Here is a 27901-nt window from a genome sequence, read left to right as displayed (position 1 = left end):
ACATAATTCAAGGGGCTCAAAAAAAAAATAACTAAAAAAAAACTACAGCAGGCTCCAAGAAGAGAAGAGAAAGCTGTGTATTTTATTTTATGACTTGTATGCAAGTCTAGACTCCATTTGGCAAATCATTGTTTTTTAATTAAAGATGAGGAAGTAACCAATTAGTGACTCAGTAAGGCTGATTTGCCATGTGTCATTCAGTTGGATAGGGATCCACTGTGTATCACCAAAAAGGGTAAATGAACCTTTTGTCACACTGGTTTTAGTGAGAAGTTGTTCATTCAGCCTGTTTTCTGCACTGACAAAGGTGACGGAGGCCAACTGTTTACCAATCTGTCCCACAGTGGGTGCTTCCTGTGGCGATCAGGGCTCTTGCCCTCGAGCCGTATGGCAGGTTCCCTTCATGTGAAATGCCATCATTAGCTTTGGTAGCTACAAGGCTGGCAGATCTACCAAGAAGGGGCAGCATCCGAAGTAGAGGAATGCCACAAGTGTCCCGCAGAGTTGTTATAGTTTTATATTTTCTAATTAGCATTTGAGTTTTTATTTTCACTTCAGTTTCCAGAGTGGTTTTATTTGTTTCAATCTAGTTTTTAACAGTTTGAAAACGTTTATTTTAATTTTGTTAGTTTTAGGCTTTTAAATTATAATATGGAGGGCATCTGTCAGGGGACATGCACTATTTTTCTTCATTTAATCTTGCCAATACTGACATCAGGGTGATTCATCATTACTTCAGGTAAAGACACCAGCTTGCATGCTTTTCTTGCCAAGTGATTTTGTTTTCCCTCGGACATTTGTAAAGTAGAAATAAAATAGTTAACCAATGTATGAAACATACCCTCACATCGCGCTGAAGTTGCAGAAAAGTTTCAGCAGTCATGTGCCACAGCTGTTAGTGAAATACAAACATAACCACAGGACTGCCATTAGATGTAATACTTTGCTACAGAGGCTGACCTACACCATCCATCCTGTAACCTTCAAACAATGTCTATGGTGGCGAAACTAAAACGTGACTGGCTAAATTCATTCCACTCTCTCAATAACTTGTGTGAACAGGATCTTATTAACTTACTTGCTGTTTTGATTAAGATAATTATTTCAACTTATGTGGAAAAAATGAAAAAGATTCACCTTATGAGATTTCTGGGGCTCTGTAGATGTCACCTGAGGTTATAATAAAACTACAACACAGGTGCAACTAATTAAAAACTACAACAACAAACATGCATAAAACTCAAACATCTTTATATCAACTCCAGCAAAAATACAAAGTTCTTAACATAAAGATGTATCATTCTTGGGATTACCACAAATAAAGCAGGTATTTCTTTCTAATATACAAAATGAAAATCTTTAAATAGCAACTGTAAAGAATAAACATGTTCAAGTCTGGTATTTGGTGGGCTGTTTTACATTTGCTAAATCCATTAGCCTAAATTGAGTTCTTAAATAACAATAAAAACATGGCAGACCTGTTTTGCATTTACAGATGAGTTATCCTCTTACAGAAAATGATCATCATAATTATTATAATAATAAAACTGTGCTAAAAAAAATGGTATTTTTCCTTTGTCAATACACTCATGTAAGTTACTACGGTGGAAGTAAACAAACTTCACATTATGAGAACATCTAGCTGTCAGTGAAAATAAAACAAACCAAAAAAGTGAACATAAAAAGTAAAACTGTAACACACTTGGAATCACAACTCAGAAAGGGACTCAGCTACCCCAAATATTTTAGATCCAGCTTGTGAATTATAAGGGGGAGGAAATATCACCATTTAATGCAACAATAATGGCAAAGAGGCCATTATTTTCATTCACACTCACCAATTAAATATACAAACTTTCTCAGGCTTTTGTTTGGAGGAATTTTGATACACAAGCCAGAAATCCAGAATCATCTCATGTGGCCTTAGAGTACATCTTTTTGACAAGTCTTAAATGAGAATTAGGGGCATAAATATAATCGGAGGTTTCATGGCTGCATTGCAAGAATTTCTGAAACGGTTTAAACATTAATAAGAATTACCACATGCAGAAGCAGGTAAAATACTCAAAGTCACCAGAATGTGCAGGTAACACTGGGTGCAATGGTCAAAAGTGACTGTGGAGGTACATGGTGACAAAACCTACCCCAAACAATATAGAAAAAAGAAAAAAAAAAAAAAAATACAAACGTTTGTCATGACACATATAACACACGTCTCTTAACAATTCAGATCTCAACATCTAATACAACTATAATAAGAATAATTTTATGTTAATGCTATGGGAAAATGGGTACAAAATAAACCTGGCGGATGAGTATGAAAATCTGAATGCCTTAATCAACATAAGAATTTGCAGATGAAGCGTGAGGCACATACTGTGCGGAACGGAAACTGTTTGCACACACTGTGTGTAGCAAATTAATGCTGACTGCCTCTCTGGGAACTGAAAGCTGTTACAAGCAGAGGACAGGAGATTTCACATTTAGCAACACATTCTATTACATTACACTTGATAAATAAGGCACCTGGTCACAGCAGTCACGTATTCACACTGTTGTGATTTGAAGACAGGCTGGAGATACAAACTGCCAACTTACATAAGAAGCTTAAACGCAGTGCATGCTATCATCTAAAATGATAATTATATACAAAAACAGCAAAAAACAAAAAAAACAAAGCCCAAGAGAAGTGTGAACAAATTCACATGTATCCAAGCGCAATGTTTGTTATCCTAATTTTGAAAAGGTTTGTTAAGCTGTTGTCATCTCCAGCCGTGTCAGTGCTGAAACATGAAGCCAAGCAGCAACTACAACTGCCAGACATCATGTAGGACTTGTTTCCAGTCATTAAACGCAAACCAGAATCTGAAGAAAAAAAAATCCATCACATTTGCATTTTCACACAAAACCTTTTGCGAGGCATTAACAAATTTCAAAATGTGTTCCTTCCTCACATTTCCCTACTTAAAAGGGTATACTCTGAAGAGTCTGGTGACAGTCCAAAATAGACGGGGTCTGGTCCTTCAGAATATATTCCAGATAAAAGATAAAGAAAGAAAAAAATCCGCTAAATAAAGATCTCTCTCCCTCTCTGCAGGTCCATCTTATTTTAAGAGTGACGTCCTTGTGCGCTTTGCTGGGGTGTCTACGTGCTCCAGAGACCTCTTGGTTGCCAATTTTGTTGCAGTGCGTGGACTTCTTTTTGCGGGAGATTTTAAAGCGCCGCTTCTCGTCAGTGTAGGTTCATCATTTTTCTTTACTGATTTGGGAGATGCGTTTTGTGTCCCCGCGGACTTTGCGGCCCTCTTCGAAGCGTGACTGGGGCTCCCACTCAAAGGGAGAGCTGCCTCTATCTTTCTCTGGGATCTTGTTAATACCTGGTCAGGTGAGGTTGGCACCTTGGCATGCATGCTCTGCTGTGGGGTTTCAACAGCATTCCCTGCATCTTTGATATCAGTAGGTGTACTCTGTGATGGTTCCTTTGAATGGATTTTTGCAGAACTTGCTTCGGTGTGCCGTTTATTGTCAGCTTTGCTTTTAGATGTGTCGACAGGGTTGTGTTCAGCTATTTTAGGAGACCCAAGCCTCTGAGAACATCTCTTTGGTAATTCTTTTTTACTTATATCTCTTGAAGCTCTACCACTGCTCTGAGCCCTCACTGCTGTATATTTTACAGTTTGCTTTGATTTTTTGTTAGCCAATATTTTTCTTCTTTCCATTTTTGCTGCTGACTCTTTCATCCGTTTACTGACAGGTAATGCTGACTTCTGTGCCTTTAGAGACTGTTTCAGATTTGACTTTGAGGCTGACTTTGTGGTGGCCAATCTTTTAATCTTGCGGCTTTTTAACATTTTCGATGCCTTTTTCAGTCTACTAGTAGTTTGTTGAACCTGCATCTTCTCTCTAATATTAGAATACTTCCTCAGGATCCTTGCACTAGCTGGATTCTTTGATTTTCCAGAGGATTTCTGGGATTCACCTATCTGAGCAGAAGCTTTGGCAGAGGAATACTTTGTCAAATTCTGAGAAGTACCAGAAAGATCGCCTCTCTCTTTCCCTTTGACTGAATTTGCTTCTTGCTCCAGCGCTTTAGCAATCAGTTTCTGACTCTTGGGGTTGCTCTTAACAGGGGAGGCAATGGCAAACTTCTTCAAATGTTTCTTTAAGCGCTCTGCCTGTAGGCTTGGAAATACACCCTGAGAGGTCCCTGATGCACTTGACGAGTTGTGGAAGCACAGCTGACTTTCTGATGGAAGACGCGTAGTCACCTTTTTGACGATGACAAGAGATTTTGTTTCTGTTGTTTCAAGGAACCAGCGACAAATATTGGAGAAATTAAAACCTTTCATGAAAAGCATTTGGACTGGTGAGTATTTCTGATGCTCCGATGACTTTGGTTTTCGTGCCCTGCGCTTACTTTTCCATATAGCTGCCTGCCTGTCTGCTTTATTTTTATATTTTGCTGCTGGCTGACCCTCCTTATCCATTTGCACCCAACCTTTTTGCATTTTTTCATACTTAATATTCAGATTTGTAATTAGCTTTTGGCTTTCTTCTGTGGTCAAAGTCTCAAAGAATTTGTTCGTTGTTTGTTTGGGGGGCTCATGTCTAGGTGTAATGACAGGGGAATGGGAACTGTGGGACACAGAGGCAACTGACCTGGAAGGTTGCCTCACCTGAGCTTTAGTTATTCTTTCTGGCATTATTCTGACAGGGGAAGCTACATCATTTTGTCTTGAGGCTACAGTAATAGCACTAGTGGATGGGGCAGGGGCCAGTCTTTGTGATCTCAATGTTAATTTTTTGTTGTCCATTTGTGGCAACTGAGGAACAGACTGGCAGGCCATTTCAGCCTTACTGCTTTCATCACTCCTTAATGGCATTCTTCCGTCTGTTACAAATGAACTGCTGTCATCTGCAGACCCGTCTGCTAAAGATGCTACATTTGGCTGCAAAGCAACATCGCTTGCTTCCACCTTCTTTTGAGGAACCCGTTTACTTCTTAATGGCATAATCTGTGTTTGCGATTCTGTCTTTACAGGACTTGACACCTCAGCGTTAAGTTGCAGTTTCTTACCATCATCTGCTCCAACCTTGGCAGATCTTAGTTTCTGTCTGACCTGCGACCTTTGCTCTTCAACATTTGTCTCCATTTCTTCAGATGGTGTCTCCACTGGCTGAGTATTGTCAGTGTTTAATTCCACAGTTTCAGTTACTGTGTTTGGTTGAGACAGTTCAGAGGATGCAGGATCACATGACCCATTTAGAGAAGACGCAGGAACAGAAAGCGGACAAGGAAGAGGGAGGAAGGGAAGATGCTCAGGGGATGGTTCTGGAGATAAAATGGGCGTGGCAGCATTTGATGTGGGATGTGATACTGGAGTTTCAGGTGGCTTCTGGCTGGCAGATCTAAGTTGCCGTTTGGGCTCAGGGTTTTGAGGATGATCAGTAGGCTGATCAGAGAGCTCAGGCGCACTGTCTTCATCTTTCAGGATTCTCTTGTGTTTCTGGATTTGTTTAGGCTTCGAATTTGGGGTTGATGGTGCATCAGCAGATAGTTCTGTCACCTCCTGAATTACAGGAGTAGTCTCAACTGAGTTTTTAGGTATGTGTGTTTCAGGTAATGGCTTCTTCAAATTATTTTCATTAGTGGTAGAGTCAGTAGTTGACTCAGAACTATTGTTGGATGCATTCTGACTAGATTTTACTGGAGCTTTACCAGGTGATGTGGCATTACCTGGTCTACGACGCAGTTTTCTGTCAGAGGCAGACACGGGTCTTCCATTAACATGACCCACTATCACCGGTTCTGTCTGCTTCGACGGCTTTGGTAGTGGAAGTTTGGTACCTTTTTTCCTACGCCAAGGTGGTAACTCCTTCAAGAGTGCATCAAGTGTCTTTGAGGACACATCATAGTCACTATCATTATCCTCTTCACTCTCTAAAGGCGCAACATTTTCAACTGCTTCAGATGTTTTGATTTCTGTGTCTTCCTTTGTCAGCTCCTCTACTGAACCTGTAATATCAGTGCTTTCTGTCCCTTCACAGTTTTCATTGTGTATTTGTGTGTCTGGCTTAAGTTCTTGAGGTTGCTCATCTGGCACTTCTTCCTTTTGACCTTCCTCAACATTATGAACAGGTGATGGGGCACTATTCTGCTGGGGGACAGGATCACTACTGTGCAGTTTATCTGATGAAAGCTGGGCCTCTGTTTCTTCTATCGAAATATTCTCTAATGGTACTGTGACAGTTTCTGCCATTGTTTGCTCTGTACTTTCATGCGTGTCCTCTTGAGGTTCTGGTTCATTATCTTTTATTGCTTCAGCTATATCCTGATCAACACTTTCTTCACTTCCTGTAGTCATCCCTGAATCTGTAACCGCATCCTGTTCTACATCTGTGTTCTTAACAGTTTCTTGGTTCTCTGTTGGGCTCCTTAACGGAGATGAAGGAGCGGACTGCCCCTTGTTCTGACACTGATCTGTCTGACTAGTTTCAACTGTAACATCTACGCTACTGGCGGCTACTTCCACTATATCCTCTGTTCCTGGTATGATGCTATCATCTAACTCTTCTGTGGGCATTTGTTGATTTTTTGTCTCTGTGCACGATCCAACAAAAGGCATATCCACAGGTGGCACACCTTCAGGCTTTGAAAGCATTTGCTTTGGAGTGACCAATGGTACCTCTGGTATTGGATTAGGACAGTTACCCCTTCCAGCCATTGTACGAACAGTTTTTAACTCCCAGATTTCATCTAAATACATATGTCCTCTGGTGCTTTTTCTGGCATTTCGGCGTGGTACCATGCTGCGCCGCTGTTCCTTAAAACACTCTGTAATTGGTTTGTCAATAAAAACGATGTCACAGTGGCCGCGATCAGGGTCAACTACTCCCCTACAAGGAGAGTCCTTGGTCCAATGATCCGAGGATGTCCTAATGGTTTTCCTGGCAGTCCGCACACAGTCTGAAGGACTGTTGACTGGAAACGATTTTGCTGGTGTATCTTTGGCATGCCCAACAGTTACCCTCTGCCTAGCTTCATTTGTGTGGCTAGCCTGACTATGTCTTTTCACCAAAGAGCTCAGTCTGGCACTCTGAGTGTCTGTTCTGCTGGATGAATCTGAGTTACTGTGTCTCTCCTCCAAAGTGTCAGAGTGAGAAGAAACTGTGGGACTGACCACACATAGCTTCTTACCAGCAACATCATTACAGGCCATGATTTTCATCTTAAGAGGTGCATGATCACCATGACGGTTGTTCTCTGTATCCACTGGATGAGCAGTGGGAGTCGCCAAGATCTGGTTACTCCCTGATCCAGGGCTGCGAAGATTCGAAACAGGGCTGGGAGCTACAGACGATTTCAGCGACACAGCATTCTCTGGAACATTTTTCATTGCACAACTGCTTGGAACAAAATGGGCTATGTCCCGGACTTCTGACTTGGAAGTGACTTCACTGGGAAATATTATCTCAGGGTGTGACTTCTCAGGAGTCACTGCACTGGACTTTGCAGTAGAACAAGAAGTTCCTTTGACACCAGATGTACAGTTAGAGGCTTTATGTGTACTGGAGGATGAAAGAGCTTTGATCTCCGTCTGTAGAAAACCTATGGCATCAACTATCTGTCTCTGATGGTGGGGGCAGAGCTTGGCCATGAACTGTTCCAGAGTGGAGGTGGACTGCAGGTCTTTGGCCTTTGCAAGATGGAGGTCCAGAGATTTACTGAGAGGAAAAGAGGAAAAGAAGAAAACATATTAAAATTGTGCATCAATTAGAAGCAACACTGGTAAAATAACTAAAACTGGATGTCAGAGGTGGGAGCTTATGTTTGTGTGAAATAATACACAAGTTTATAACATTTTTTTTTTTAATCATTGCATAATTATTATAAGAATAAGCTTTGTTGTTTTTTTTTTTTTAAAAAGAAGCAAAATCTTTCATCCAGTGAACTTGACCAATTACAGTATTACAGCCATTACATTTTTTTTAAAGTTTACATCAAGAAAAAAAATGATACATGCACAAGATATTTGTTAATAGAACCCCATTTAATTAAAATGTGTCAAAAACACTTAAAATCACTTATAATACCAACGACATTAGGGGCAAAATCGAGCACATCAGATTTGTCAAGTTTATTTTTTTTAAATGACAAATGTTCAGGTAGCCTTCGACAATGCTAGACAAATAAACCAGCAAAAGAAAAGTCAAACATGACTAAAGATTTATAATATTTGTTATTCTAACACCCAAATTTTTATCTATGTCAATGCAAATCTAACTTGCTAATTGTACTGAAGGGGCACAGTTTGGTCATTCTGCCTGTGTAGTAGGTCTATTACAAAATCTACCTTGATATATTTGGAGCAATTAAATCATAAAATTATGCCAAAAATATATCTGCAACTATAAAAAGTTTTTTCTTTGTTAAAAAAAAAAAAAAGTCCTTCTGAAGCTGCACTTGGGGTCTTCAAACAAGAAAACATAAAACCAAATGAACCCGCATCTGTATTCATCAGGTGATATGCTACAAGGGTATGCTGAGTAATGAAAAGACCAATAGTTTTATGGGAGCAGCAGGTGCTGGCAAGTATGACATGTAGTCAGAAATAAATCTGATCCAATATAATATTTTGTCTAAAACTGACAAACCATAATCATATTTATATGACAACTTTAGCTAATACTGCATTGCCAAGTAACACTGGACTAAATTTTTTCATTTTGAGGTCTTAAACCTGAATTTTTCAGTTTGAGCTACAAGCAAAGACAGTGGAACAACTACTGCCATAGCAAGATTAAGGCTGCATAACAAATCGGGGGTCCAATGTCTGTTCTCTGTGTTAGAAGCTACATGAAAAGGAACAAAGTAAAATTTCATGGAATAAGCAGGTTAATATATGCTAGCAGTATACTGCACTACATGCATTTAAAAAAATGGATTTAGCTTTATATACAAAAGGTTATAATACACCCTCTGAAGTGGGGGGGGTGCGAAGGCTATAATGAATGTACAGCAAGCAAAAAGAGTATTAGGACTTTTTCTTGACTGATTCTTGAATCACTGACATTCACTGTGTAGCAGTGTAGTACTTATGCAAGGAAAGATGTACTGTGCGCTTTGTTTTTTTTTTTTAGCTCTAAACATGAAGCAATTTGTACAGCATGCCAAATATCCCAAATGTAACTTTCAGAGATTTAAAAATACATTTCAGAGATAAAAAAATAACATTTCCTGTAACTAAAACCTGATGATTTTTTGCTAAGCTCATCAACTTCACATCTCTCCCTACAAAGTCTAAGCGGTAAAGTGGAGTACCTGAATAACTATTGGTAAGAGTTCCATCCCTGAGGGCTTTTCCCACTCTGTTTCTCCGAGCATTGCTATAACACCAAGTACTTTTTCTTCAAGTGAAGTAAAATAACAACCCTAACAAGCACAGGCAAACCAAATTACATACCAGCTCCACAATATTTCGCAAGCACACAAATGTGGATGTTTAAATACACAATATTCATACATTATGCATTAGAGATATACATAATCTGGCAATTATGATCTTCTATACAAGAGGATTTTATAACATATTTAGTGAACCATTAACCAGATTTTTAACTGGTTTAGTAATATTTTAGGTTCAAAGTTAATCTACTGATTACACTGATTATTTGAAATTAAACACACCAACACTCTAGTGTTTGTTTTCAATAAAAACAACCCCAAAAGATAAATTTCACCACACATAACAAGCTTTCCAGTGACACATATGATTTAGTCCAATCATGCAAAATACACCCAGTGCCATCCATTTACATACTATTAGTGTTACATCGAATGTACAAGATCTGCACATATAGGTATTCTCTGAAATCATCTGAAAATTCTCAGCATTTCAGGTTGTAGAGAGACTTTGTTCCTCATGAGCAAAACCTTGCTCAGAATAAAGTAGTACAGTCTCACTCCACATCTATCCCCTATAACATTTAAATATACCTTTTAAGATTTATACACTCAAGGCTATTATTATTTAAGGAACATTTAGTTTAATTAAAGCTGTTTACATTCTCCACTTAAGTGATCAAAATAACTTTTAATAAAAACTGCTTAATAAATACTAAATTGACAAAATAATCAGTTTGGGAAAGTATCTAAGTGGAGTAGACTCTTAGCCCATTTTAGGAACAAAGCAGAGAAAATGTGCCATGTTACAACAGAATAAATTCCCTGAACTGCTCCATTCCCACATAAAAAAATAAAATAAAATAAAAATGTATAGACAGAAATATTTACATGTAGTTGAACTTTTACATTTTATACTCTTATATCAACTTAATTACCACTCTTCTTATTTGCCTTTACAGTAATCATGTGTTGTGTGCATGAGATTGCTACGTAAAACGGCTTTGAGAACAGTAAATGGTGATATTGGTTTTCCAGATGAGGTAGTCAACCACTGGATTTGCTACAATAGAATGTAAGGAGCAATCAATTAATTATCAATAAACCCAAAGTGCATGTATTTCTTTAGTGTTTAGTGTTAACTTAAATCCATCAGACACTTAATTAGACAAAGTTTTAAAGTTGGGTAATGCTGGAGGATTGTCAGTGCAAGAATAATTAAATTATTGAAATCAAATCAGTGACTAAATTTTACGTATACATACATCTGTACTTGAAGCAACTACTGGGTATTAGTTGGTAAACCACAGCAAGTTACTAAGATGCTTTATCTTGGGTTGATATAGTCAAACCATAAAGAACATTTATTACGGAATACCTACATTTTAGAGGTGGAGAATAAGCAAAATCAGTAAGTGTACCATCTAACACAGGGTTATATTATAGTTACAGTGGTATAAATACAAATGTGCAAGTCCCTGAACTACATTTAACTGCTGAAGTGTAGTGTAAGTGTATGTAATATGACAGCAAATATGTACCTGCTTGATTAAGAACCTGTACATCTAAAAAGGCTGCAAAATGCAAAAAAATAAATAAAATTACCAAGATTTGCTAGAGCTGTGTGGGAAACCTGATAAAGGCTTAATGGGTCATGGGCCCATATTCTGTAACATCCTGAGGTGTAATTAATAATGCACAATGAGGTGCCCTGATCAAACTAATGGACAAGGCTGTGTCGAAAACCAGGCAAAGATTCAATGAAAACAGCATCATGAACAAGGCATTCTGTAAAGACTTTTAAGTGTAGCCCTTTCCGAGTAGTAACAGCACCTTGATCAAAGTGTTTGTTATTTTTAAGGAAATGGCATCAACCTGAATTATGGTGAAGCAGCTTAACATAGGAATATCTTCAAAACTTTCAACCCACATCCCTACATGGTCAGCTTAAAGAATTTTTTTTAGTTCTGTTGGTTGCAGGGTGTTTCTCCACCAAGTATAACTTTTTTTGATGCTGCAGTCAACTTCAAATTATCATTTAGTCAGTAACACTAGAAAAACAAAAAACACAGAAAAAATCCCAGTGTGTTTGAACTCATCATAAATGTACAGTACCGTCTATAAACAGAATCCATAACGGTAACTGAAAAAGTGGCTGTACTGCAGCCTGACAATGTTTTACATTCAATAAATGAATACAGCCAATCAACCTATTTTTTTCACTGAATTTTTGCCATGGCAACTTGAAAAACCAAGCGGACATGAGCTGAGGCATGATTGTAACCAGGTTAGCCAATCTGGCTAGCTTATAAGCTATCCTCACCAAAGAGAATGACCAAAAAGAGAATTCTTTTATTACCGGTCATGGTTATGTGTTTATGTATATATTGCATGTATGCATGTGTTTGCAGTATTTTCATGACAAAAGAAAAAAAATCATATAGAAATGTAATGCAGATACTGAAATGCTACAGATAATTATTTAAACTAGAGTTATAAAGATGAGAGTAAGATACTCACACTCATCACTATGACATCCTGAATGTTACCCTTAAAAAGGCTTATTTGGGTATGCAATCCTTTACTGTTAGAGGTGACTTCTGAGGCAATGATTTAGCTCAGGTATGTAGCTGAGGTATAACTGTTTGTGTGTAGTAATGCATTATTTTAAACTTACCCTGAGCACACAGAAGGCAATAGAAACTATTCCCAATTATATAGCAGAGCAAAAATGTACAGAACAAAGTAGGTGGGGAAAAAAAACAAAACAACTACTGTTCTTATGAAGATGAGCTAAATTAAGATTAAAAAAAAGTTCAGGATGACACTATGCTACATTCCATCCATCCATCCATCCATCTATCCAATTCAGGGTAGCGAGGGTGGGAGGACTGGAGCCTATCCCAGGTACACCCTGGACAGGTCACCAGTCTGTCCCAGGGCTGCTATATTCCAACAGACTAGAATATCAAATCGTGTTTAGAATTAATAGGTTGATATTGGCCGTACTCTCCACTGTTCGTTTCTGTCATAGAACTATATCTGTAAATGGTTAAAAGACTTTTAGAGTCATTACATACATTAATAAACTTAATATGCTTTCACCCAGGGTCTGGGTCTGCATGCTTAGAACTATATCATTTGAACATGACCAGTATTGAGAGAAAACACTATGGGGCGCCACATCCTTATAAAAGCTTCAATTTGGCTCTGAAGAACAGAGCCCCGAGTTACTTTTACCAATATGCTGTCATATTTCAATAATTCTTAAATAAAAAGCATGCCCTCCAAGCCACAACATACACTACAGGGAGACACTTGTGTGTTTAGGCCCTATATAAATATTTTTAATGTATTACTATTAAATTTGATGATAAAATTATATAAGTTCATAAATACAACTATTAGAAATGGACAACAATGTCAGGTACTGCCACTGTCTGGCAAACCCAATGATTAAAAAGTACACTGTAGTTAGTATGTTATGATGCATCACTCATTTGATAAAATGCTGCCATCATGGAAATCATTCCCAGTCTCTTCAGATGCACTCTCTTTTATTTCATAAAGACTGTGCTGGGAGTTTTGGAGATCCTTCTGTTTGGGGGACAGTGAAACACTCGGTTCCGCCACCTGACTTGTCAGCTTCATTTTCTTTTTGGGAGGATTTTTTAAGGTTCCCAGACGTTCTTTAACTTTGTATTCCAGGGTGCTGTGTGGGATCCCATAGATTGACTGGGCTTTAGAGACACTCATTTTGCCACCCATCACCACCACAATGGCCTCTTCGAGCAGCTCTGTGTTATACTGTCGATATCGCCCTCGTTTCTTCCTAGGCTGCTTGTTACTTAGGTCTGACTCTGAATCCATAGGATAGTTTCCCCCCAAGGTTTGGCAGTCAGAGGAAAGAGGCCAGTATTCCTTCTCCGAACCTGAGCTATTTAAACCTCTGCTGCTACTTTTCTGGATCTGCCTGGGTAGAATGGAACAAAGCTTCTTTCCCAGACCATTTTTAGAAAGCGAACCTGAATATTCAGTGGACATGGAGTCCCATGATGAGTCTGTCCCTGTAGCTAAAACTCGGACCTGGGGAATCTTTAGGTCAAAGGATGGTGAATGAGAAAGAGAAATGCTGTGGTCTCTGCAGGCCTGCTGAAGGTTTCCTTTCTCATAGGCAAGTGACTTTGTCAAAAGTCCTGCAGCTTCCAACAACTTGGGTATGTCTTTAAGGTGCTCACTAGGTTCACTTCTGGTTTTGAGTTTTAGCAGGGTTCCCAAATGAGTTTTGGAATTCCACAAACCAGAGGCATTTCTGAAAATGTCATTGGGGCTGCAGCTTTGGTTATGGCTGAGCGGTGACTCTGAGTCGCTTTCCAGATCGGGTTCCTCTTTGATGCGCAGTGAGTATGCAAGAGAAGAAGAAGGCTTATAACAGGTGGAGTGGCCGAAATTCTCCCTCCTCCTCCCATCCTGTAGGCTCCTCATAAACAGCCCGACATGTCCGTCCGCTCTCAAGGATCGCCTGATTGGATGGAAGGAAATTGGGTGTAAGCAGAGCTTGCACAGTGCCCTTTTCTCTTTACTAAGGGAGGATGGGGTGGGGAGGGGAGGATGTTGGCCACTCCTTTATTATATGACCTTGCTTTGGTAACATCACTCGAACAACTTACTGTGTGAATGAGTCTGTGACTTTTGAGAACAAAACAGAAAAATAAATAAATAAATAAAGCTCAAGTTAGACATTTTTTATTTGCTGACAAATTTTGCATAAACATAAGGGGGGGAAAAACAACAACAAAAAAGAAAGGGCAAAGAAACAACAAAAATAAAAGCAAAGAAGAGGCATTTATTGGAATACACTCAAGACTTAGTATTCCTGTGGCTCAAAAAGCTTGCCCAGGAGAAGGGACTATTTGTAACTGTAGTAAGGGAGTTTGCATGTAGATGTTAAGCAGGGCACAAGATCTATGCCATACAAAATAACTAATGCATATAAAGCTCTTGATAGTTTTTGTGTGACGTTACCACTGAACAAGCACAGCAATAAAAGAGTAAGCCAGCAAAGGGTTCTTGCAATCTATCAAAGTCAAAATCTAACGAAGTTACCAAAAAACAAAACAAAACAAAACAAAACAAAAAAACAAAACCAATTGAAAATAATTTTTTCAATGATTTTTCAAAGCCACTTGTGCTTAGTTAATCCAAACATATATATTTTTCAAATATAATAAGGTTCTTTGCTTTTCAGGAAAACAAAACAAAATTATAAATCCATAAACTGAGATAAGCATACGGTTTAATTTCAATAAAGATGTATTTTGCATCAGAATATAATATAAATTTGAAATTTTTTTTGAAAACACTGGAATTTGAATGACAAGAGGAATGTTTATTTTTAATACTCAGTAGTCATAGTTGGTATCATGTTCTTGTATCAAAACTACAGAAAATGCTACAGATATTTTTAAATATTTCAAAAGTAGATCAATCATTCTCATTTTGCCTTGACAGAAAGAATTAAGCACCTGAAATGCTTCTTTAGTTGTGTCAAAAAGAATCTTAATTCTTTAGGGATTCTATTAATATCCACCACAAATATTTTTTTAGGTTTCTGTTTAGACCTCAGTACTTTTTATTCCTCAAAAAACAAAAAAAACAAAAAAAAGACAAACAGTGGTTTTCCCATACTGCAATGTGCTACAGTGGTCTATCACTGCATATACAGAATATTAGCAATGCTGCAAGTCCTATAGTAAACCATCTTTACCATCAGGCCTGCTCATTGCCAGAAATTAATGAAAGAAAACCAAAAATGAGGACAAGCTAATAAATTACTTTCAATCCACACTAGCTAAGTAACAAAACCCTGCTCATAAAAGTGGCTTATCAGACAAAAATGTGAGGCACACTGCCTCATTGCCCACAAAAGTGGGATGTCTTCTGCTCTGAATGGCAGCATAATATAAAACCTACATCCTCAAGGATATGTGTGGGATCGTGAAAGTAGTAGAGGCATAATGAAGTTTCCCTCTGTGTTTTTAAAAGTAATCTTTCCATAAGAAACAAAAAAAAGAAGGAAAAAAAAAAAAAACTCTGTAGCACAACCATTATGGTTGCCATTTGTTTTCATCAACTGGCCAAAGAATTTACAGTTTCAGGACTTTTCAGACCTTCCCTGATGCCAATGCACCGATTCCAATACAATATACCCATACACCGACTGATTCTGAATTTATTATGGTAATTTTGAGTTAGAATGTAATTAATCCCATAAATACATTTAAGAACAGCAGAATAGAGAGAAAGAAACTGTTCTTACCCCTTCGGCATGGTTGTGGCTGGAGAAAGGCAGGGACTATGGACAGGCAGGCTGCTGCTACAGCTTTTCTTTTTGATAGATAAATCAAGAACACCATCTTATTTTTGAAAGAAAGAAAGAAAGAAAGATTCAATGTTAATTTATTCATTAGGCTGGTCAGAACTTATGAGTTTATTGTACAGATGAGTTTCACACTACCTTGTTCACTGGACTCAACCACGGGCTTCTTGATGGTAAGGTCAAGAGGTGCATCCTGATCAGCCATTAGAAGCTTGCTTAGGACAGGGTTCTGGTTGTGTGCTGGACCAGCCACTGTGGCAGCAGGACTTGTAGCAGGAGGAGCCCCTGAGAGCAAGGGTGGGGTCGACAGGCTTTGGTCAGAGAGAGGCTGGGAATCTGAGCAACTGACCTGAGGGGAGCTGGTTTTTGAGGTATATTCGGCAGCAAACTGTCTGATCATTTTCTGAAGAATCTCTCGAGCCACTACTGGAATGTGTGGGTCTGAGAAATTTGGCACATCTGGAAAGAAAAACACATGGAGGTACTTTTCATTCTGCATTCCTTTAATAAGCCATCAGTCATAGTTAGGAAACATGCAACAAACATGTAAACTATGTTCTAAGAATATCATAGCCAAGAAACCAAGAAAAAGAGTCGTATTTATAGCCTGCAAGTAAGAAAATAGGCATTAAACTAAGAGATGCTGCAGAAGCAGTTGAAATGAATGACCACACGAACACGCACACGCACACACACACACACACACACACACACACACACACACACACACACACACACACACACACACACACACACACACCATTTACAGAAAAGCCTATTGAGTAACAGCTGACTGTCTGCAGGCAAAACACTGATTTACCCACCCAAAACTGAGCCTCTGAGACCCACCTTTTCTGCAGAGGACTGCATTGAGAAATTCCTCGGCTTGATTCTCTAGTCTGCTGATTATGACTTGATCTTTAACGAGGAGAGGTTTAGGTGTGTCTTCAAGCCCCTCGTTTAAGTCAATTAAGTGTTCCTGTCAAATTGCAAAACTGTTAAATTGGTGACCTTCAGACATCAACAGGCTGCATATAAAAAAATTTTTTCTTTATATCCTTGAGAAGGGTGTTTTGATCAAGTTAATTAACCAAACCGCTGCAGGAACATATGATGGATTACAGATTAGGGAGAAATTAAACCACCTATAATGGACTCCTAATGTTTATCCATCATCTAAGCCACAGTTTGAAAGGTAACAGAACAAAGTAATTTTCTAAGACAGCTGCATTTAGGTTTCTGAGCTATAAAAAACTGAACATCAAAATGTAAAATAAACAAATAGAAAAGAAATCTTACTTTGACTTTGTCTCTTCTCAAGCAGCAAAACGGACACTTTTCATCAAATGACCAATCAGGCACTACTACAGGCTCAAAGTCTGTGGGGAAAAAATTAAATAACGAGGGGAAATAAAAAGCTGATGACAGGCATTAAAATACATTTGTGTGACAACAATCATGGGTCTTTCACTTTTTCTAAGCAACTAAGCAATATGTTTTTACTAAGTCAACAATTGACAATATTTGTTTTAAATCCAGAAAAAAATCTGTAGCCATATCCTAAATAACACTGGTGAGCTCAACAGCAACCACAAGCCTCAGTTATTCACTTCACCCAGGTTGGAGGGAAACATGGCTCAGGTAGGAGATGATTATGACAGAATTTATATCCCCAAAATTACATAAAACATCACAACTATAATTGAACAAAATATAAATAAATAAATAAATAATTCATTATTGTTGTGAAAGACAACAAAAGATAAGGGCAGGTTAGACAAGGGCAGAAGCCCCCCCGCCAACAATGTACAGTCTCAGGTTTTGTAACAAACTACAAAAACAACACTGAGCATGTGCAAACAGCTCAGTCACAACTGCCACTGGTGATCCTCTCTCCTACTTAGTCAACTGCGTAGATGGGGGGGGGGGGGGGGGGGGGGGGGGGGGTGACTGCGACAGGACAGCATGGACAATCCAAAAAATAAAAATTACAATTAAAACCTACCCAGTGAGTAAAAAAGTAAAATAATGAAAGAAGAATAATAAGAAAAAAAAATGGCAATATCTGGATCCTGCTCTACCAGTGCAATGACTTTGTCATTTTAAACCATGACTTAAATAACTGCATTAAAAATATATTTACTGTTAGTAATATTTTGTTTTATGGTTCTGTCTCTGTATTATTACCAACACTAAGTGATCATTTTCTTTAGTCATGAGTAGAGTGCTTCATTAGAACCAGTTCTTTTCAAAACTGTAACGTCCCATTGTCATTTTCAAATCTCACATTCTTTTGTGCACAACTCAATAACAAGGCTCCAAACAGAAACATATGAATAAAATGAAGGAGTGGGCCATAATGAACGCGTGTGGATTTACTTTCAAGACTGAAATCAGGAATTCATTTAATCAGTTCAGTGGAATTTTTAGTAGCAAGTACTACTCCACAAAGTCTGCTTATACTCACTGCAAATGTAATGAAAACCTAAATAATGCTTATTATTGTTTCACTAAACATCATACATTGTAGAAATGTCTATAGGGCACTAGAGACTTTTACACTGGTCTCATAGCATCCAAAACACATACTTTGTAGAGACAAAAGCCATCTTTTTTTGTAGTCAGTGAGGGTGTCTTGGTTTGAGTGAATGTGCAGGGGTACCAGATGGTACAATGCAGTAGCATTGTCATAATAAGAAAACAACTGATTACACTGAAACTACAAAAATGTCATTCATACACTTGCGTGATTATGGTCACTAAAGAAGGTGGCCTGAGACACTTACCCTTAAATAATTTTAGGTCCTCTACCAGCGCTGAACCAAAAAGACCTTCAAGAATGCTCTCAAAACCTGGAAAAACAAAACACAACAAAACACATGAAGACCAATAAATACATTATTAGCAATAGTAATAACATGTGTACACATTTACTCCCAGTAAAGAGTTTGTGCTGAAGTCAAAAGCAACAGTTCAAAATGAATGAATGAATGAATGAATGAATTTATTATTATTATTATTATTACAAGCAGTAGTAGTAGTATTATTATAACAGTAAAAAAAAATTGAGCCTTGTGTGCCATTTCTTAAATGTGAAAAGAGCCATTCAATTAAATTCTGGGCAAATATTGATAATGTTTAAAATGGCAATTTTACTGATATCTAATGCTGGTACCATTTTTTTGTTGTGTGCGTGTTTTTTTGGGGGGGGTGGGTGGGTGGGGGTAATGTTTCATATTCTGTCAAAAAATGAAAAAAAAAAAGTATGCTGGGGTAAAACAGACAAACATTATCCACTGCCATTGGTAAAGGCCGCTGGCAGTCACCAGGGAAAATATCAGATACTGATGATCAAATTGACAAACCAACACATCCCCATCCCCACATGTTTTAGCCTAATACCCAGGCTTGTTTTTGCCTCTCTTTTCTTTTTCAATTTGACAACTGCTATGTTCTACTCTTTTCAAACACACATCCGCTTTCCTTGCAGGTTTTTACTTCAACAGTAAATACATGCACTCCATCCTGTTGCCAGGCAACTAAGGCACCTACAGAGTTGAGAATGACTGTATGTAATAACATCAAAAAGAAACAGCCAGTAACAAGACCGCTAAGTAATTCTGTCAAAGTACCCTATAGATTGATGGTGATGACGAATTCTACAAAAACCAAATATTCACAGTCCTCTAAATGACTGTTTATAGTTCAGGGACTTAGAAACCGTCTATACGACATATACAAGCTGTATCCCACTGCCTCAGCTTTAATGTGTTATGCTATGTAAAACATAAAAGAGCACTAATACAACATGAAACGTCTGCTTATTGCTGCAGGGTCAGATTAACAATCCAAAACCACTATATGCGTTAAATCAACCACTAAAGGGGTCACAGAGAACATCTGTCAACTGAAGTGGACCTTAAATGAGAGTGCACTATTCCAAATGTGCCAGCCACTTAAAGGCCAAAAGTAATGACTCAAACCACTGTGACAAATAAAACATATATCACATGACAGATAGTTGGTTAAAGGCTACAAATAAAAATAAAATCAGCAGCACTGAAAACCTAAATTAATAGGCCTACATAAAAATGAGCATCACAAGTTAAATTAGGCAAATGAATTAACACATCATAGCAAAAACCTACTAACACTTCATCTTCGCACATGAGCAGAGAAATTGGTGATAAAATGATCAGCCCTTACCATCCACTCTCTTCCAAATCTCACAGTGAATTGAATAAAAGCTGTCATCTGTTAAAATGCCTTACGCAGCTTCCCTACAAATAACCCACCCACTTTTGAGCAGCCAAACATAAAGAGAGGGGAGGACGAAGTAGTGAAGCAAAGCATTGCCTATAGCTGCAGCATGATTCTGTTTCTGGGTTAGTGCACAGGACTTCAGCTGAAGCTATCCAATCCTATTTCTGAAATATTTCAGAGGCACAAGGAGAAAAGTAGGTCATCCACTTTCGTTTGACAGTGCAGCATGATGACATCAAACTACTCTTTAGGAATACAGTTTAGGGCATTTAAAAATGTGTCACACTCTAAACTATGACTTTGGGGCAGTATTACACTTTTACAGTAGCAACGCAGTACAGTGGTGATGAAAATACACACAACCACAAGCCTCTTTAAAACCAAACCATTTTGGGACCAGCAGGGCAATTTAAGAAGAGTGGGGATAAAATATTGATAGAGTGCAGAACAGTCATCCAAGCTCTAAAAAATAAATGAGCTTCTAAAAACTGAAAAATGGCAACAATTAAAATGCCCCAAAACACTAACAATTCAATGTCTTGTGTAGCCACAGTTAAAATTACAAACAGTCAGAATAAAAACAGAAGCAAGACAGTTTTGTTTGTAACCTACATTTAACTAGTTTTGATTAACATGAACCATTTGCTGCAGGTGCATTTCATGTCTGAAGGGACATCCAACAATTAAATTACACCAAAAAGGACAAGCCCTAATTTATTTGCATGATACCCCTGCCACAACAACACACACACACACATACACACACACACACACATACACACACACACACACATACACACACACACACACACACACACACACACTAAACACACACTAAACACACACTTCAGCTTGCCTCAAACAACCATTTCAGTGAAGGCACCGCTTAATTAATTTGACATGCTAAAATAAAAAAGGAAATGAGAAAAGCATTTTTTAACTGTAGAATTATTGAAAATACTTTTCCCTTCTGACCATGAAATACAATAGAATTAAAAATAAAGACTTCAGTTTATGGAAGCTAACATCACAGCCGCTGCAATTTTCTTTTATTCTATTTCTAATAAGAAATTTAAACTGCATGCCTATTACCATTATAATGCAAGTTCAATAGATTACATTTTAATGTACTAATGTGACAAACAAAACAGTAACTTGCAACTATGCTATATAAAATGGTTTAATAAGCTTTACTAAGTAGTACAGTTCCAACACAGTTGTTCCCACAACTCTCTAATAACTGGATCATTATTAGGATGTTTTTGAAGTGTTTTGAAGTGTATTTATTTTGAATTAACTGGAAAGACTACAATTATAGATATGCACCTCTGATTAGCTTTCCATGCAGGAAACCCACTGACAAGAGATATTTCACCATACTAACCACAGATGTTTACCATGAAACTCTGCAGGCCTTTTCATGGAGCTTATGCATGCTCACAGTGAGCAGCAACTCTGTTCAATCTGCTTTAGCCTTCTTCTGACCTACATCTCCAGCCAATCAGAGACTGAAAGATTTGGAGTGTGTGACACCATGTCCTTCCCAAAGCACTTAGAAAGAGAAATCCCACAGATCTAGGATCAGCTTAACCCTACTAACTTTAACCTGCGGTGTACATTACTGATGTCCAAAAAACCAAAACAGTCTTTACTTCATACTTCTGGCAGTTTCCTATAAGGGGCCTATGTACAAAAGCAACGAGCAACCCTCTTTCTATTTTTGCAGCACACAGCAAGTGCACAGTACCATGCATGCTCATTACAATGTGCTTAATTCAGTAATGTAAGATGAATTAAACTGATGGAAACATATGATTCAAACAATACTCAGAAATCCTAGTTTAACATTACATGTGACCCAAACATGAGTGAATTATGAGTGCACTTTATTTATTTTCAATAATAACCCTAATGTTGCACTTCAATTTAACCTTACAATTCTAAGGGATCTCAGGTGAGCCGCTAATTAAATCTGTTTCCATTTAAACTCTCTTTTGAAAAATACTGTATTTTGATCCATTACATAACACTGTATTGTAGTACACAAGCAACATTGCCAGTTGCTACAAAAAATATGTTAATCAGAGCCTCAAAAAAAAAAAATCAGTTTACAGTGTTTCGTTAAATTAAAAAAATAAATAAATAAATAGTGAAACTAAATTACACTTATGAATGCTCATTCTTTTCATAAAACTGAGACGAGCCTGTATTCAATATACAGCAATACTGCATGGTAATGCAGTGATCTTCAAACTGTATGACCCTCCCTTCCCTTTGCTACTCAAGTGCTGGATATGTACAGTGCAGCATTAATCCCAACTTGAGCTATTGCGCACATACTATCTGAGAAGAGTTGCCTCCAGACTCACAGGTTCAAACTGGAATCAAGCAACATAAATTTTGCAAAAGCTGGCATTTTTGGCCACATCCTCAGACTATTGATTCACTTTCCAAAAGACATTATCATTCAGGCCCTCACATGCAACTGCAGTCCCAAATTTCTGAGGACACTAATCAGCAGGTGATCTTGTGTGAAAAAGAAACTACCGGTACTCTATTTAACAGGAAAGGCCCATGAAGATGGCATAGCTGTGATACTATAAGGAAAGGAATGCCTTTTATTGTGTATACTGCTCTATATTTGGCCAAACATCTCTGGGGGAACAAACAACTGCAACCTTTAAATGTGAAATATTCCAATGATGGAGTAGCAAAACCTCTGTGTACAGCTAATTGGTCCGCTGAACACAGCCTATGACAATGCAATGAAACACCTGCTATTCAGTGAATTCAAGCAAACCACACTTCAGCAGAACTATTGGGATTATACTTTGCACTGTATATTTTGTAATTTTGTAATATTGTGCTATAGTTATAGCTCTAATATCTCTGTATATTTGCAATTTGTATACTTGTATATTGTCTTATAGTTTTTATACTTATTTGTTTTTTTTCTGTAAGCACGAAGTACCGCAGCAATTTCCTAATGCTGTGAACCTGTTCACCCATATGGCAATAAAAACCTTCTGATTCTGATTCTGATTCTGATTCTGATTTAAGACTTTTCTATCCTCCCTGACTTAAACGTAATCAACAAGCAGCTGTATTAATGATAAATACTTCAGGTATAAACACTTTACAGAAATAATGTGCTGTTATTTGAATTTACTTGGTGGCTATAAATTCTCATTAACTCCTACAACTCCTATTATAATAGTAAGTTATCTGTAAATTGTCTATTACCAATCCATTTATCAGTAAGGCAGTTTATAAATATATATAAAATATCAATGTCTCATACTGTATGTTGATTTTATGGTACCCCAAAACTTTTAAGTTGGAAGCACCAGTTTTACTAATAGAAAAAGTTTGGAAACAGAAACTCTGCATACTATAAAAAGTGATTGCCAATAAATTCTTTGGTCTTTTTAAAAACGGTATATTTTGAAATTATAACAATGCTCAGATTGTGATGCTTACATTAAAGTAATTTTGCATGAAGGAGGTCGCCGGTCTCCATTAGTAATGCATTTAGAATATGTAAGGCCAGGTGGAGGAGGAGCGCAGAGATGAAACTGAGATAAGTTGCTGTTTAGACCATGTTCAGCACAAGTCTAGTGACTACAAAGAGACCAAGCTTTATATCTAACCTAATCAAAGCCATTTACTTTTATTTTGCAACCCACAAAAAGCTGCTTACAGTAGGTCAACAGATAAGCTTAAAACGTTACAAGGGCACGAGAAAAAGCGGTGTTTGAAATGTGACTTGGCTACTGTAGATTTTGTTCATTACAAGCAATATACTGTAGCTGGATCAGGCAATGAGCTGGCAGCTTTGAACAGAAAAAAGAGCAGAAAAAAAAAACTTACTATGAATACTTAACATGACATGATGCAAACTGACATTCAAATGGTGTAATACTGCGCAAAGCATAACTTTGAATAACAAATATGAGACACACAAATGCCTGAGCACACAGACAAGCCCACACTCAAAGGCAGTCACTGAAGCTGTTGGTCATGTCTCGCAAAATGCTAAAAGAAATCAGCCAGTTCCTTTTGCAAACTGGGAAAATGTAGGCCAACAGAGCGGGCAAGCTTGAGCAAAAAATGGGCCATGCCCAAGTTAAATTATAAACAGGACAATATGCCTGATGGCAATATTTATTTGCTTGTTATTTGTTTGAGCAATTCTTTAAACCCACTCGCCCGAGTGTCAAAGGCAAATATGAATAACTGACATTCCAGGCATTTTTGAATGTTAGCTGGTGTGGTTGAAGTCCAATTTTTTCCCAAATCCAGACAGAACACACATTTTCAGCCACACAGTTTGCATCTGGAGGCTGATGGACCCATGAACACATGTATAGGCAAACATACTGACAATTGTTACTGCTGTTCTATGGGACAATTGTGCTTGTCTCTGCCCTGCAGTTTTAGTGCTCGCATTAAATACACAAAGACAAAATGTCCATTTCAGCAACAGCAGAGTGGTGGCGTGCAGCTCTCTCCACCAAAAACCCAAACAAAAGTATGTCCTTGTTGTCTTGGACAGAATATGCCATTCTACAGCTAGCAGACTGATGCTGTTGTCATGCACTTGCAGCTTTACTTATAGCCTAAACACAAGGGACATTTGTCAATCATAAAGGGGGACTGAATAACCAAACAGTCCTGGGTTTGCAGCTAGTCAGAAAGCTACTATTCTCTGTCCATTTTCTTTTCAATGACAAGAACACCTAACACTGCAGCTGGAATAAGTTTGCTCACTATTGCCCAGTATCACCTATTTCATTGTTAAAACTAATAGATTATATCAAGGTTTATCATTTAAAACAGGCAGCACCACATGCTTAAAAATAATACGCCTAAAACACTTAAAACTTCACAGGATTTGCTGGTCTGAGTTAAGTTTTCTTCTTTTTCCAATTATTTAATCAGAATTTAACCTACTGCTAAATAAAGCATCGGACAAGTCACAACACAAACTTCCTGAATGGCAAGAAAACTTAAAACATTAGCTTTTGAGCACACACAGAGTCCCGTGTATGTGTTGCATATTCATTAGACATCTCAGCAGAATCTATACATAGCGGCCACATTACAGGAAATTAATTTAATGTGACATTTTGAGAGTATCAGCATGAGAAGTAGGATCCTGGGTTTTAAGCTAGTCTGCGTGTACTATTCAAATTCTTTGTTTTATAATCTGTTTAAATTGCACTAAAAAGGGAGATGACAGCCTATGCATTAAGATTTCATAAAATATGAAGCACCTACTTTTCTACAGACAATTAATTTGCACTCATAATTTAATTTTTTTTCAAGTATAATTTAAATTTTTATGAGTATACATGAAAATATTTCTAATATTTGTGAAACAAAAAAAAAATCCAGGTTGATTTGATCGTAATCATTGGGTTCACTGAGCAAATCAGTGCTTCTGATTTGATCAATCTGTGTCTGATGGCGAAATGTCCACACTGGCTGTTGCTATGCTACCAAGTCACATGGATTTAAATGGGTTTAAATGGACTCTCCTTGTTCTTCAAGCCACTCTGTCAAACAGTGTGAAACTACTAATGTAAACCCCACCCACCTATCATTATGTGCAGAAAACAATAATTAGATGGTGAACTAGAAAAAGGGGAACAGGGAACTTCATACTGCCCACAGAGGACTTTGGAAACTGACGCCACAGTTAACCCCTATGCATACCAATCATTTGTCATTTGTAAAGAAACTGAATTATATAGTTTGGTTTATCTACTCTGGATGTATTTGCACAGCTCTATGCACACACCTTATGCTGCTTTTTAAGTCTGCATGTTTTCTTAAAGGCTATTTTATCATCCGTTTGTGTGTATTTGGCATTTGTCTGTCAGCACAATTACAAAAAAAGCAAGTGTAAAGTCATGAAAATTCACGGTGAGATTTAAAGTGTTAAATAGGGAATGCCCATTCATCTTGGAGAAATATGTGCTCTTTCAGTGCCCTTCTACTTTAAAGTGTAACTACATGACATGGACCAGAATCAACTAACTAGTTATGTGATCTTAGTTATGTGAGGAGTTAAGACTAGATTTTTTATTTTGTAGTTTCTTTTAACACACAATAGTGTGTTTGTCTGCAGGATATTAGTCATAAGTAACACATTTACTGCACACAGACCAGTAAGGATAAACATGATATATAGTTGAAATAAGGTGCATAGTTTATATACTTAAACGGATCCGCTGTTGTCTTAAATCCAGGCTGAATTAAGGCGCTACGCTTACATGTTTATCTTAAAGGGATATAATGTTTACCATGATCGCTACAGTACGAAAAATAAAACCTTCCACCCTCCACCCTCCACCCCACGCTGATTCACACGACACAATGGGGGGTAAACCTAAAGTCAACAACTGCTTTTCTAATTACCTGCTTTAGGAGGCTACCTAACGTTAGACGTTAGAGAAGTTTATCGGTATATCGTCGAAAAGGGAAACAGTTTCTGCAGTGGGGTCTCCGCCACTTCCTCCATTCAGTAATGCGGGTCCACGCGTAGCAATTTGAGAAACAAATAGGCTAAATGTTAACTGAAAACATCACCTCAAGGATACAATGTCGCCCTCCCCCATCCAACATACAGTATCATCAACAACGAGAAGGCGTATTTTAGAAAACGAGTGCTTTTGGCCGACACACAGTGACACTCCCTTTAAGAAGAAGAGCAGTATGCCCTTTAAACAAACTAACGTAACGGCAGTACATACCTAAAGTCTAAAGTTGACGCATTATGGACGATAAAAACAGGAACTAGACCCAACAAGTGATGCACCACTGTCACAAACTGCGACATTTAACTAACTACTCCTGCTGGCTGCCGTGTGAAGGAAACAGTTGAGGACAAAAAGTCGCTGGGAGAAGCCCCGAGTGAGTGCGGTAATAGATGGTTATTTACACCGATAAAGGTCAAACACAAGTGAAATTCAAGCCGTGCAATTGTGCGCCGTGCAACAAGCATTATCCTTACCTACACATTGAATGAGTTTATGTCGCCAAGAGTCAAGTTCCTCCCGAAAGCCGTATGTGCATTGCTGCCTTTTACACAGGCTCGCCATTTTCTACAAGGCTTCTGGCGGCAGCACTACGGAAGCAGGAAGCAGTCTGCGCCGTGAACGCGCACGTACCCCGTGCTGGGGGTGAAATCACTCCACAGTATGCAAAACAAATAGCCTGATTAAATCAGTCCGTTAACCAATAACTAAATAAATAAATGCAGCCAAGTAAGCTATAATATTTGTATTACCCATGTAATGACTTTGCTTTCTTCAAATTTTAGATTTATATATGCTGAAAATACTACCAGAAGACAGAAAGCACACTAAGAATACCTATTCAATCAATAAAATTTATTTCACTTTAATCTGCCAACAAACTAACGCTATTTCCAGCTTAATAAAGCGATTCTCTTATTAGGCTGTGGCAGTAACCTTTAAACTTTAAATGTATGCAACTGTCATGTTAGAAACAAAAAGAAGCAACCTCTGGAGCTTGAAAAAGGCGACTGGACTTCTTTTTGTTTCTTGAAGACGTTTCACCTCTCATCCGAAAGGCTTCTTCAGTTCTCAACCAAATGGTGGAGAGACCCAGGTATTTAAACCCCTGTGGGCGTAGTCCCCTGGAGGTGGTTATGACCCTCTATTGATCATGTGCTTGAACACATGTGCCCAGGTGTGAAGGGGGCGTGGGTCATATTTAATCAGTGGTTTCAGTTGAAACCAATTTAGGACTCCGCTCCATTGTTTCCTGTGGCCTATTGAGGTCACTGGAACAAAGGTGTGAATGGGGGTTGAGACGTCTGGGAAGGG

General features: G+C 38.0%; 1 protein-coding gene across 3 annotated transcripts; it reads right to left on the bottom strand.

Annotated features, from left to right (window-relative positions):
- Positions 1–1234: 1234 nt before the first annotated feature.
- On the bottom strand, positions 1235–27188 carry LOC115792994 (ligand-dependent corepressor). Of its 3 annotated transcripts, none has more exons than XM_030747674.1 (7): positions 27064–27188; positions 18569–18634; positions 17082–17161; positions 16632–16761; positions 15921–16241; positions 15723–15819; positions 1235–7725 (listed from the first exon to the last, which is right to left on the bottom strand). In XM_030747674.1, the coding sequence occupies exons 1-7, from the start codon at positions 27149–27151 to the stop codon at positions 3105–3107; spliced, it is 5403 nt and encodes a 1800-aa protein (XP_030603534.1). In that variant the 5' UTR covers positions 27152–27188; the 3' UTR covers positions 1235–3104. The 3 variants fall into 3 exon arrangements, with proteins under 3 accessions (XP_030603534.1, XP_030603535.1, XP_030603536.1); XM_030747675.1 differs by having other exon boundaries at positions 27068–27176; XM_030747676.1 differs by lacking the exon at positions 1235–7725 and adding an exon at positions 7925–13925.
- Between the last annotated feature and the right edge of the window lie 713 nt (positions 27189–27901).

Source organism: Archocentrus centrarchus, chromosome 15 (assembly GCF_007364275.1).
Source record: "Archocentrus centrarchus isolate MPI-CPG fArcCen1 chromosome 15, fArcCen1, whole genome shotgun sequence".
NCBI classification, from domain to species: domain Eukaryota; kingdom Metazoa; phylum Chordata; class Actinopteri; order Cichliformes; family Cichlidae; genus Archocentrus; species Archocentrus centrarchus.
This window is presented reverse-complemented; position numbering and strand designations above follow the sequence as displayed.

Bases quoted from the DNA above. Each gene is read 5' to 3' on its own strand.
- LOC115792994 (XM_030747674.1), bottom strand. From the start codon at position 27,151: ATGGCGAGCCTGTGTAAAAGGCAGCAATGCACATACGGCTTTCGGGAG. The intron at 18,635-27,063 runs GTAAGGATAATG...TTGTTTTTCCAG, and splicing joins TAAACTCATTCAATGTGTAG to GTTTTGAGAGCATTCTTGAA. The intron at 15,820-15,920 runs GTAGTGTGAAAC...TTCAAAAATAAG, and splicing joins GGTTGAGTCCAGTGAACAAG to ATGGTGTTCTTGATTTATCT.